At 30.8% G+C, this 13,268-nt stretch overlaps 1 protein-coding gene across 1 annotated transcript; it reads left to right on the top strand.

Moving 5' to 3' along the window:
* Positions 1 to 496: 496 nt before the first annotated feature.
* LOC142326951 (uncharacterized) lies at positions 497 to 11,634 on the top strand. Its single transcript, XM_075369682.1, has 3 exons — positions 497 to 640; positions 9,313 to 9,527; positions 11,079 to 11,634. Exons 1-3 carry the CDS (start codon positions 497 to 499, stop codon positions 11,632 to 11,634), a joined length of 915 nt encoding a protein of 304 aa, XP_075225797.1.
* Positions 11,635 to 13,268: the final 1,634 nt, after the last annotated feature.

Genomic DNA, 13,268 nt, shown 5'->3' with positions numbered 1-13,268 from the left:
TTTTGCTAACCATTTCATAGACATAAATCACAAATCCACAAACATTGATGATTTTGATGTTATATGTATACACAAAAAAGGACCACATCTTAAATTGCTTGATCATTATGGAACTCACGAAAACATACAAATTCAGACACTAAGTGAACAGACAAAATCTAATACAATTTTTTGGTCACATAAAAATATGCCTGCTAACTACTAGTAATAATAACACCAGGTGATACATAGGGTAGAATAGCAAGACTCAAAGATGGTAGCAAGATTTACTGAAAACATTTTGAAATAAATTATCAATAATGTTGAATTAAACTTGGTTAGGTTTTTTTTGTTGTAACAGTTTACAGTTTTAAATAATTATTGTTACAAATGGTCATGGTGAACAAAAACATAGAAAATGATAAACAATTTCAGTTTATCACAATATATTATTAGAATTACAATTTTAGTTTGAATAAAATGAAGGCCTTATTTGATAGGATATTTATTTATTTAGATGGCAATAAAATTGGATGATTTTCTATCAAAAAAGAAAGAAGCAGCACCAGTACTTGACCTTCGAAAGGCAACAGCAAATACAAAAGAAGAATTGAGAAGACTATTAGAAAAAGTTCCTGAATTCAAAATTCGACCAGAAAAGGTAATAATTACCAAATTAATTATCATTATTCAATGTACTACATTCAACAAATTATTTAACAATGAAATACCGCAGGTATCATTATATTTACACTTTGTGGTTTTAAACTATCTACTGCTTATCAAGACATTACATATAATTATCTGTAATGTTTATTAACTTACTGCTTACCAAAATTACTAACATTGGAAATGCCTCAAACAAAGCTGTGATTTTAAAATAAATAAAGAATACATCAGATTTTCTTTGTTTAACTAAATTTAAAATATAAATAAGAATTCATTACAGATTTAATGGATAATATTCATTAACAGCTGGTAACTTTGTAGCTTTAAACATTGACAAAATTACTGTGATGTGCTTTTCAAACAAATTTATTGCTTACCTGAACATTTTTTATTTAATATCACTTACAATAATAATAATAATAATAATAATAATACTGCACTAATAATAATAAATGTTATTTCAAGTGCTTATAGTTCTTAATTGATTTTATTTATAAAATAAAATCATATTGTTTTACATTGAAACATCTTGATAAGATACAAAGTTTATCATCATTATTAAGTATTTATTATTACTTGTGTACTTCTGTTTAAAATAAATGTTGAAGATTCTTCAAAATGTCATGAGTTACCAAAATATAAGAATGGGCTGTCAGATCATTCTTTTGTTGTAAGTATGTGTCATTTCAACAAACATTAGTAAATTAGACATTTAAGAATTTCCATAATGTGTAATTATGTACAAGTATAGCTAAATAAAACATTTATGAATACAATAAAAAAGTTTTTTGATCATGATTTGTTAGTAAATAGACAATATGGAATAAGATCCACAATTTAAGTTCCTTATTAATTTATTTAAGCTTGATATAACATAAAATGTTTAATTACAGTTTAAAATACATGTGTTAAGTTTAATTACAATCTGTTTAGGTTACTTTTAAAATACATTTGTTTAAGTATAAGTATTAATACTAAGTTTACAGTTTACACACATCTGTGTTGAGCCGCTGTCATTAGTCGACTGACTGATAATGAGAGGGAGAGTCTCCCCACCAATTAATACATAAGACTAATAACTAAACTATATTATTTGACAAACTACTGACTAAATTACATTTTATTAAATATTGCATTCAAAACGTTAACATGCTGTCCCCGTTGAAGACGCAGGCTTTAAGATACATCAGGAAATTGGCAAAGTTTGACTAGAGGTCGTTTTATTATCCTTCAGAAGTTTTCACTGTGGCAATGCGAGCCTTGCCATCAGCCCCCTCGTGCAAATTAATGATGCGGCCCAACTCCCAATGAAGAGGTTGCCTAACGTCTTCTTTAATGAGTACTAACGCACCTGGCTTTGGTGATGGATAGTCCTTGACCCATTTATGGCGTTATTGAAGGGTAGACAAATACTCATTTGACCAACATTTCCAAAAATTTTGATACATTTGTTTTGTACGCTGCCAATTTAATCTATTAGTATTGAGTGGAGTGTAATCTGGTACTGGAAAAGGGCATAGAGGTTTACCAACAAGGAAATGAGCAGGTGTTAATAAATATAGATCATTAGAATCGCTGGAAAGAGGAAGAGGAAAGAGGCCTTGAGTTAACACATGCTTCTACTTTAACTAATAAAGTTTCTAATTCATCGTAAAACATCGTACAAAACAAATTCAATTGATGTAAGTGAGTATTTGATGCGAATAGTTATTGCAATTCTTTCAGTTCATTTTTTGCTTCCAACAAAATTGGTTCCATTATCACAATAAAGGTTTTTCATAACGCCTTGCCTAAATACCATCCTTTCAATGGCTAATAATTTTCCTGGTTGTAAGGTCTGGAACCAGTTCTAAGTGGATAGCCTTAGTAGCCATGCAAATGAACAGAGCAATGTACGCCTTGTTTGGTAAAGAGACTTCCATTAATAATTTCTTCTGTAAAGGAAGGGTCTAGAGAAGTCCACTCCACTATTCTCAAATGGTTGAGATGGTTGTACTCTGTGGGAAGGTAAGTCTTCCATAAGATGTTGTTCAGTTTTCGGTGCAGTTCTACATTTGAAACAATTTTTGACAACATTACGTGTTAAAACCTTTACATTTATTGGCCAAAACTTTGTTCTTACATTTGCAAGGAATGCTTGAGGACCAGTATGTAAAATATTAAGGTGAGCCTGTAACGTTATCAATTTGGTCACGCGATGGTCTGATGGTAGGAGTATAGGATGCTTGTGATTAGGTGAAACTGCTGCATGTTTTAACCTGCCTCCTTCTCTGATTATTACCCTTTAATCAATGAAGGGAGCCAGTGATTTAAGTCTGTTAGTTACTTCCTTGTTGTTTTTATAAAAATCTTCAACAAAATCTTGCTGTGTTTGTTTAATCCATGTAGTTTCAGTTTCAGATAAATCTTGACAGGTTAAATGTCCGGTAAATTTGTTATCAGGGGTTTTGCAATTTTTACTTAAACGTTGGCAGAGAGCTGTAATCTGCAATAGTTTAATCCAGCTAGAAAATCTGTCGATTAATTCAAAGTATGTTATAGTTGATAATTGGATTGTGCTGGTCTTTTGTCTTTCGAAATTGATTGAGGCCAGTCATTTGACTTTTTGATAACCACTGAGGTCCTTTCCACCAGAGATTACAGTTTAAGAGCAATTCAGGTGACAGAGAACAAGAAATGGGATCAGCTGGATTATCCTGTGAGTTTACGTGTTTCCATGTACAGTTAGGTGTTAATTCTTGAATTTTAGACACTCGATTACAGATATATTTTTGCCAGGTTTTAGGAGGAGAATTTAACCAGTGAAGTACTATGGTAAAATCAGTCCACAGAGTGACGTTAATATTGAGTAAATCTAAGGCTTTAAGTGTTTTTTTTTGAAGTAATTGAGCCAATATTAGCGCTCCACAGAGTTCTAGACGAGATAACAATGTTAATTTTAGTGGAGCTTGGTGCATATCAACATCACGTTTACTTCACAATTTTCTGCTACAGTTCTCATATACAGGCAGGCTCCGTAAGCTCTTTCTGACGCATAGAAAAATCCATGTATTTCGAATGCTTGATCAGTTTCCAATCGATATTCGTCTATTGATGGTCAGTTGATTTAGGATCCACAGTGATTCCCTATATTCATTCCATTTTAGCTGCAAAGCACCAGGAACTTGTTGATCCCATCCTAGGTTCTTTATGAGCCACATTTCTTGCATTAGAAGCTTAGCAGCAATTACTATCGTTAATATTATACCAAGTGGATCAAATAATCGAGATATAAATGACAAAATAACACACTTAGTGACGACATTTGGAGGAGCCCGTAGGTTTACTTTAAATCGAAACATTAAGACTCTGGGAATATCAATATATTGCTTTGCTTTCTGAGTCTTCTATGACGAATCCTGATTCCGGATGTTCTTTTGGGATATTTTTCAAAATAGATGGATGATTTGAACACCATTTGTGAAGTTGAAAACCTCCATTGTTTAGCAGATCAATTAACTCAGATTGTATTTCAATTAATTCGTAAACAGAATCTCCTCCAGTTAAGACATCATCAACGTAAAAGTCTCGTCTTATAGATTTAGATGCTTTGGGATACAAGTCCTTCCTTTCTTCTGCTAAGTGAAACAAACAACGAATCGCTAAAAATGGAACTTAAGCAGTGCCATAGGTAACTGTTTTCAATCTGTACGTGTCAATTTTGTTAGTTACATCATTACGCCATACAATTCGTTGAAAATCTCGTTGACTTTCATCAATTAATATTTTACGGTACATTTGTTTAATATCTGCAGTAAATGAATGGGAGTGAGTGCGAAAGTCCCGCTGTATAGTTAAACCTGTCATTAAGACATCGTTTAAAGAATTATTGTTAGAAGTCTTAGCTCATACGTTAAAAACAACGCGTAATCGAGTCGTGGAGCTGGATTCCTTGATGATCGGATGATGAAGTAAGTAATAAGTGGTCTCTGGCTCCCTTTCTTCTGTAACAGGTTCCATCTCATCATTTTCGAGATATTCGTTTAAAAATTCATCATAACTCATTTTCATGTCATTATCTCGGTTAGCTTGCGCTCCAGAGAATAAAATCGTTTAATGGAATATTCCTTGGACCTTCCTAATGATTTCGTGGGATCATCTGAAAAAGGTAATTTTACAACGAACTTTCCGTCTGACTGGCGTTTTACGTTTGATATATAGTATTGCTCACATACTTGTTCGGTAAGGGATTTGTTATCGTTATTTGAAATCTCTTCAGTTTTCCAGAATGAAGAAAGAAGATCATGCAAGTTCTCATCTGAAGTATTACAAGTCGTGGTAAGAGCCAGAGACGCTTTCTGTGATGCATGGTTGGACGCAATCTTACCACTCGCGATCCAGCCAAAAACTGAATTTTGTAATGTAGGTAAATCCTTTCCTAGTTTTAATTGGCTGTCTCTCAGAATATCGAAAAACATGCTTGCACCCAGAAGTACGTTGATTCGTTTAGATTGAAAGAACCCGTCATCAGCTAACTGAATGTCATTAGTTATGTTTAAGTTGAAGGAGGAAGTCGGCAAATCGTTAACAATTTTCCTTAAAACCAACAGAGATATATCTTCCTTGTAATCTTTAATCTTGATTTAATTGCAGCGTTTACAAAGACATTTGTTGACATTCCCGTATTTCCGATTCCAGTGACTGATGCAAGGGTTTTACATTGTTTGAGACCTAAAGTTGAAACTAGTGATTGACTAATAAAATTTGATAGACTACCCCTGTATAAAAGTTCGCGACAAGAGTAAGCAACGCCCTGAGAGTCCTTAATAAGGATAATGGCGGTAGCAAAAATAACTTCATCACTACTATTAGAAACGGGTGATACAGACTGTTGCAGAGTGGAAGACTCTTTAACATCAGTCTTAGGTAACTGATTTGTTGAAGCATGATAAGTTTTTTCAATGTGAAGAGTACTGTGATGACGCTTATTGCAAAGTTTGCAACAATGAGGACTCTTACATTGCAGTCGTGTGTCCTGACTTTAGACAATTTATACATAGCTTAAGTTCACGAACCTTTAAATATCTTGAGACGAGTTAAGATTAGTGAGCTGTTTACAGGTAAAAGTTGTATGATTGTCATTACAGATTGCATATTTACATTTGGAAACATTGGTGTTGCTAACATGACATGAAATATTATTTACATTTCGATTAAGATGCAGTTTAGACTGGGAATTTTTATAAGACGGGTCTTTGGTGTTCATTGTTCGATTTTCTTCCCGGACTTCTTGGATCATTGTTTGTTTATATAAGAATTGCATTAAATTTTCAAAAGAATACGGTTTGGATTCGCAGTCAGAAGACTTATTATCTTTGTCATCATTATCGCTTAGTATATTCTTAACATGATACGCCTTCCAAAGATCTCTAGTTTCGGGGTCTAATTTATTTGTAATTAAAAATACTAAAAGTGTACTCCATTGATCGATTTGTTCACCTAAATTTTTTAAGGCAGTCAAATGGTTATTAATAGTATTGTATAAGTTTTTAGTGCGCTAGACTGAGGTTTGTCAAGTCGTTTGAAAGTTAATATCCCTTGTATATGAGCTTTTATTATTAATCTAGTATTTTTAAATCGCTGCTTAAGAAGTGTCCAAGCTGATTCATAATTACTGGCAGAAACCTTTATTTCCTTAATAGTGTTTAAAACTTCGGCTTTTAAGCAAGAGTTAGATAATAACATTTTTGAATATTTGTTAAATTTGAGGAATTACGAATCATAGACTCGAAAACGTCGTGAAAGTAAATACAGTCTTCATATTTTCTTGGCAATGAAAGCAAGGAAATTTCAGTGAATTTAATACTGATAGCCATTTTCGATTGTTCAGTAGTAGAAGGAGATGGGCGAGGAGGAAAGTATGAGGATTGATTTGCAAGGATGTTGTTGATTTTAGATTCGATTTCGTAGTAATTATCTTCAAAGTTTTTTTCAGTTTCGTATTCAGCGTCCGTGCAGATTGCCCTAATTTCTGATTGAACGCAGTCAAATTCGGACCAACATTCTTCAAGTCTTCTTAAACGGGTTTTTAAATCTAAGGGATTGTTAATTTTGGAATCAAATGAGTTTATAAATAAAATTTTAATGCGGGTTAGCCTGCCCTTAATGTAACCGCGTTTACGTCATAACTCAGTAAGTTTGTTATTAGAATTACTGGGATGTTCATCATCTAAAACCATTGTGAACTGTATGAAAACTATTGCACGTATAAATTATTAAACGAGTGCTGGGAGAACAATTATAACTATTTAAACTGATGATGTTAACATGTGACACAGTTATATAACGTGACTCAAACAGAATCAATGGTAAATTTTATATATATACTAAAATAATCTTAATAATGTTTAAATTAGTCAAATAATTAATCAATAATTGGATAAAGTCAGACACATAGGCAAACTAACTTTAAATAGTGGAATATTAAAATAATGAATAATATTGGTTATCAGAATAAAGAGAAAAATACAAGAACTCTAATTTGATAGACAAGACGTTTAGTAAACAAGATAAAATTTAAAACTAACTAAGAATAATTAATGCGTGATAGAAATGCGCTGATAATATTATTATGACGCAGCTGTAAGCCAGACTGGAACCAAGATAGTTGATAAGGAAATGACTCGCCAAAATAACCTACTCTAAAACTACACATATGATAAGCCCTACGATACTGCAAAATAAATTCACCATAGCCTGTAATAACTACAAGATTCGACCATAACCTTTAAGTTAAATTCTAACAAAATGAAACTGAACATTTACTTATGTTTAACAAGTTATAGTAAAGATATAAAAAAAAAATACGCAAAATGAATACAAGTTAAGGCAAATTACAAAACATAAACATCATTAAATTGTTTATTTTTATTAATGTTCGATCCACAAGCTAATGTGTAACTGTTTATTAACAATACTAAAAGCTAAAGTACAAAGGATACGTTGTGGAAAGATGATAGCTGAATCCCAACGAGGAAAACGGTTGACGCTAAAAGACACAGACCAATCAGGAAGACACTCATGTAAAGTGTTGAAACGGCGATCTCATGCGTGCGTATTAAAAGTTGATACAGATGGTTTCAGCTGATCTCATATGCACAATTGCCAGTTTAAATTGGTAGATCATTAAAGTTTATGGTGTTAAAATGTTTAATAATATAATGTACAATACTCACAGTCAAAAGTTTGTCACAAAATATTTGTAAATTACTCCATAATATGAGGTTTCGCTGCATACAATGAAACTTTCGTTTAGTAATCGCTCTTTCACTGAACTCGTTTACACTTAAAATATTGTTTAATTAATTCACTTAGCAGGATTAATTAATTTTAAAAGACTTTTATTTACAATAATCACGTTTAATTTTCACTGATTATAAAACTGAACATTTAAAAATATTACGTCGGGGTCACCAAAAAATGTTAGTAAATAGGCAATATGGAATAAGATCCACAGTTTATGTTCCTTATTAATTCATTTAAGCTTGAGATAACATAAAACGTTTAATTACAGTTTAAAATACATGTGTTCATACACATGTATTTTAAGCACAGCAATACATCTGCTGCTCAGATTTTAAATTGAAATTTTTATTAAAATAACAAGATGGTTTTCTTATGATGAGGAGTGGGCTATTTTTATTTTATAACATTTTTATATAAATTATAGAACAATTTACAACCCTACTATTAAAGCCGTACTTTTAAATACATTTGAGATATGCTTTTTTGTCAGAATTGATTTTGTTCTGTATTGATATTATTTTATTTTTCCAAAACAAAATTATGTTATTCAGGTAATTATGTATGTAATGTTTAGATCAATTTTTTCCAGTACATAGGCAACATTCCATTAGTTAATGCTGTTAATTAAATGCCAAGAGACATGCACATCTACACAGTGTTGATTGTGGCAACAGAAGAATTTACTACAACCCCAAGGCTGTTAGATTATATTGGTGGTAAACAAAAACTTGAGAAAGGAATGAAGACTTAAATTATTATCTGAAATTTTATTATTCATTAATCAAAAGATTTGTTCTTCTTTTTTTAAATTATCCTTTATGCTTGTAAAAAAAAACATAACATCAATAACTAATGTATTAATTAATAAATTGCAAATATATTAGTTTCTTGTTCTCCAGAATTAGAGACAGTTCACAAAAGCAAACATCATCCTTCTAGTATAAAACATTTCATGATATTCACCAGAATACATTCATAAATCATTTAATTCCAGAAGCTATCAGTGACATCAAGTAATTAGTTTAACAGTATAAAACTGGAAGTCTATTCAACATACTATAAAACTTAATATGTGTGATTAAATAATATGTACAGTGGAAGTTACTTTACTGAGGACTGATAAAACTGATTTCAAATTACAACATAAACCACTAGAAAATATATGTAAAGTGAAAGCCATAGAAAGCCCCAACTGATGGTATTTCCTGTTGCAAAACAGGTTATATAAATTCTTATAGTGAATTAGCTTTGGACTTCTGTCAAGCATACATTTGATAACCTATTTTCTGTAGCAGAAAGATAAAAGAAATACTTTCTATATGTAAGGTCTACATACATATAAATTTAACATTTTTTTATAAAAATTTTTCTGTTATTTAGATAAAACCTGAAGAAATTAAAATAAAGGAAAAAGACTTTAACTTTCGTACTCCTAAACGTGAATTGAAACCTCCAAAAGAATACCAATTTGCTGATCCAGTTCCACCTGAAATGCGAGGTGTAAGATTAGAAGATTTAAGTTCAGTTAATATTCCATGGAAAATGCTCACAACACTAAAGCCAAAAAATAAAACTGAAGATGAATTTTTTTCACGGTAATGTACAGTAGTAAGTTTAGTTTATAAGATCCTGTTTTGGTAAAAGAAAGCTCATCGGGTAAACAATTAGTATTTTATATTTAAGCAATATCACAGTTAGGAATTACAAGGCAAATTCAATTTTTTTTTATATCTAGACATTTATTTCTTCTTAACAGAATTTTATTCAAACAATGAGCCATATTAACTGCCTTGTCTGTTCCCTTAATTCTTCTAATGAACATTTATCGAGGCATAGATTATACCTCTGAAGGTTTTATATATCTTAAAATTCTCTGCATTTTTAATTCCCAACATCTGGATCTTTCATGTATCATTTCATTAGGTTGTTGTTCATTGGGATTATGCCTTCTGGACATTAATCACTTGACTATCTTTTGGACACCAAACAAAATGAAAACCATTCATCAAATACCTATTTGAAACCTTTATGTTTACTCTACAGCTCTTTGTCAGATGTTTGCTGGTATTAATCCTGCTGCTGAAATTTTCAAATTTTGTATGGATTTATGCAGTTCATAATCAGTCTACAAGTCTCATTAAGGGGAATATTACCTTTCTTTATTTGTAAAGGTAGTTTCTACATAAGTCTGCCTTATTCAAGTCAAGTCAAAAAGCATATCTCTTATTTGGATATTTTAAAACTGAATTTTTTATCTTACAAATTCTATTTACATAAGGTATTCATATAGATATAAGATATTCATATATATAAAGTATTCCTAAAATGTTTAAAAAGAGACAAATTTAAGTTACATGAATGTAATTGTGATTTAATGTTGTAAATCCACATCTTTATCATACTCATTTTAAAGAATTCCATTTTAAAGTTTTAGACATTGACTTTTACAGAAAATATTTTACATAGTTATTAAAAAAAGTTTAATTTTTACAATAAATTTCCTTTTATTTATCAATATTGAATTGCAGGCTATGTATGTACAGGATTCTGGGCAACTAATAAATTACTCCAATAACAGTGGTTTGACTGTCCTCCTTTGTCTTTTCTTCTTATTTTACAGAGTGTTTCTCAATTCCTGAGTGCCTTGGGAATTGTGTCAGTCACCACTCTAGTTACATTGACATCATCTTCTAAAGTGGCAGGACAGCTACTTATTCATTGGAACGTTTGAGACAGCAATCCGTTGTGACTGTCCAAGGTCTCTTGTTTCTTAACTGGAGTAGCAAAGGAGTCAAACCATTGGCTGAAGTGCCTTCTGGATAAAGTTAAGCTCTCTAGCACTTATAAAACATTCATTAAAAAAAAAAAAAACCTGAAATGACCTTGGGAATACCTTCTAAAAAAATAAATTTCATGCATTATTTCTCCTTTAAAATAAATGTCATTAAGATTTTCTTAAGTAGTATCCTAATTTCAAAATTAAAATTTATAATGCTTTATTTGATTCGTTGGATAACTGTTATTAACTTTTAAATACATAGATGTAAATCATAACTTGCATATAATTTGCACATAATATTTAGAAAAGCTGAAAAGAATATTATAAAAAAATGAATGAAATCTATGAAAAATATTTTATGTTTCAGATTAGTTGAACTAGGAAAATTACGTTTACAAACTGAAGAACGTGAAAAACGAGTAAGTACTACAGAATTTATTCGAAGGATGAAAAGTAGATCAGGGGTGATGGAAACAAGAGTAGTTTCATGTACAGAATGTCATGAAGAATTCTGTATGGGAGAAACTTGTGGTGAATTTATGTATGAAGCATTCATAAGAGAAGATCCCAGTACACGGGCAGCTACATCAGGTCAAGGTAATACAAGTGAAAAACAATCTAAAAAAAGAAGAAGTAGAAAAAGGACAATTAAAAATATTCCTGGTATTCCTAAAAGTCGATCTAAAACTAAAGAAAGAAAAAAAAGTAAAAGTAGGGAAAGGAAAAAGAGTAGTAACAGAAATAAAAGTAAAAGCAGAGATAGAAAAAAAAGTAAAAGTCGAGAAAGGAGTAAAAGTAAAAGTCGAGAAAGGAGTAAAAGTAAAAGCAAAGAAAGGAGTAAAAGTAAAAGCAAGGAAAGAAAAAAGAAATCAGGGAAAAAAAAGAAATCAAAACCAAAGCAAACTACAGATGTTGAAGACTAATGATCTCCTGCTATTGATACTGTAGATAATGAATTATTTTGTAGTGAAAATTATCAATGTACTTATAAATGAGCGATTACTTTCAATGTAAAAAAGGCTCAAGTTGAAAATATAAAAATGAGAAAGATAAAATAACATTCATTTAAATATTCGATTTTTGTTGAATTTTTTAAATCTATTCCTGAGCCAGGAAAAAAATCAAGGTTAGAAGCAGATGTAAGATTTTAAGTGTGTGTGTTAGAGGGGGGGGGTGTGTTTGTATGTGTCAGATCAAAATGTGTTATGTTTACACTTACACTTTATGTTATTCTATTTTACACAATACCTTATTATGATATTGCGTTAAATTACCTTTCAAATATACAATTTCAAAATCACTGCTATTTTACCCTGCTAACTTAAAAAAATAATAATTAAGTTCATTTTTAAAAATACACAGTCACTAACATTCTAAATGATAGTGGAAATGCAAATTGGAAATTGGATCCTAGGTCCTATAAATATGCTATATGCAATAAATTATAATTTCCTTTAGATTTCAAAATCAATCTGTTGATATATATATAAACATTACATAAATTAACATATAATTCACAATCAAGAAAGGAAATTTAGTATTGAAAATTCACAGTAAACAAATGTTTTCTTTGTGGGCTCAGGATACAGATGTTTGTGTATCTATTGCAGGTGACAATACACTCACTAATTACTATTATAAAGAAATTTATGCATTGTTATCCTCACTCTTGCAGTAACCAGTTATTATATTTTGCATTATAATTGTGCAACATTAATTACCCAACATAAAATCTGTATATTCATTTAACTACATGTGAGCATTGCAGAATCATATGAAAATTTTCCCTTTCTCAGAATTTAATAATTTTATCTAATATTTACTACAAATTACAAAATAGTACTGAAGTCTATATCTCAAGTTTACAAAATATTCTATATATAAAAAATAACATTATTTATATTTTATCATTTTTGAATAAAAAAAACAAATACATAATATATAATCATACATTATAGACCACTGGACAAATCTAGTGGTAAACTCATAATTGAAAATCACTTATTTAACAGCTGATTTTCAAAATCAAAGGTTCCGAAGTTTAAATCCTAGTAAAAGGTGGTTTCTTTTATATGGATCTGAATGCCAGACAGTGGATATGGTGTACTTTCGTGTATTTTTTTTTTTTTAACCTCGGATCCACTGTTAGGCATTATTCAATGAATGAGATGAATGATTTGTAGCGTGTGTGAAAATGCCATGCCTGACAGGGGATTCAAACCCAGGACCTCCGGATGAAAGGTCGAGACGCCATGGAGGCCAGCACTTTGGTGGCTGGGGTTCAGTTACCACACATCTCAGGAATGATCAGCCTGAGTGTACAAGATTACACCTCATTTACATGTCATACATATCATCATCATGTTTTGGGCCATAGGAGGTTGCTTATTGCTCACTAGTTGAACAGATTGCAACATACACATTATTAGGAATAATAATAATATATAACCATACATATGCTATATATATATATATATGTAGCAGTTATTTTCTAAAATTTGAGTAGCTAGAATGCACCTATTTCTGAAACAAATAAAAGTCATTATTTATAGTTTAA

Source organism: Lycorma delicatula, chromosome 6 (genome assembly GCF_047948215.1).
Source record: "Lycorma delicatula isolate Av1 chromosome 6, ASM4794821v1, whole genome shotgun sequence".
In the NCBI taxonomy this organism is placed as follows: domain Eukaryota; kingdom Metazoa; phylum Arthropoda; class Insecta; order Hemiptera; family Fulgoridae; genus Lycorma; species Lycorma delicatula.
The sequence above is the reverse complement of the archived record's forward strand: the minus strand, read 5'-3'. Positions and strand labels throughout refer to the sequence as shown.

Bases quoted from the DNA above. Each gene is read 5' to 3' on its own strand.
- LOC142326951 (XM_075369682.1), top strand. From the start codon at position 497: ATGGCAATAAAATTGGATGATTTTCTATCAAAAAAGAAAGAAGCAGCA. The intron at 641-9,312 runs GTAATAATTACC...TCTGTTATTTAG, and splicing joins TCAAAATTCGACCAGAAAAG to ATAAAACCTGAAGAAATTAA. The intron at 9,528-11,078 runs GTAATGTACAGT...TTTATGTTTCAG, and splicing joins GAAGATGAATTTTTTTCACG to ATTAGTTGAACTAGGAAAAT.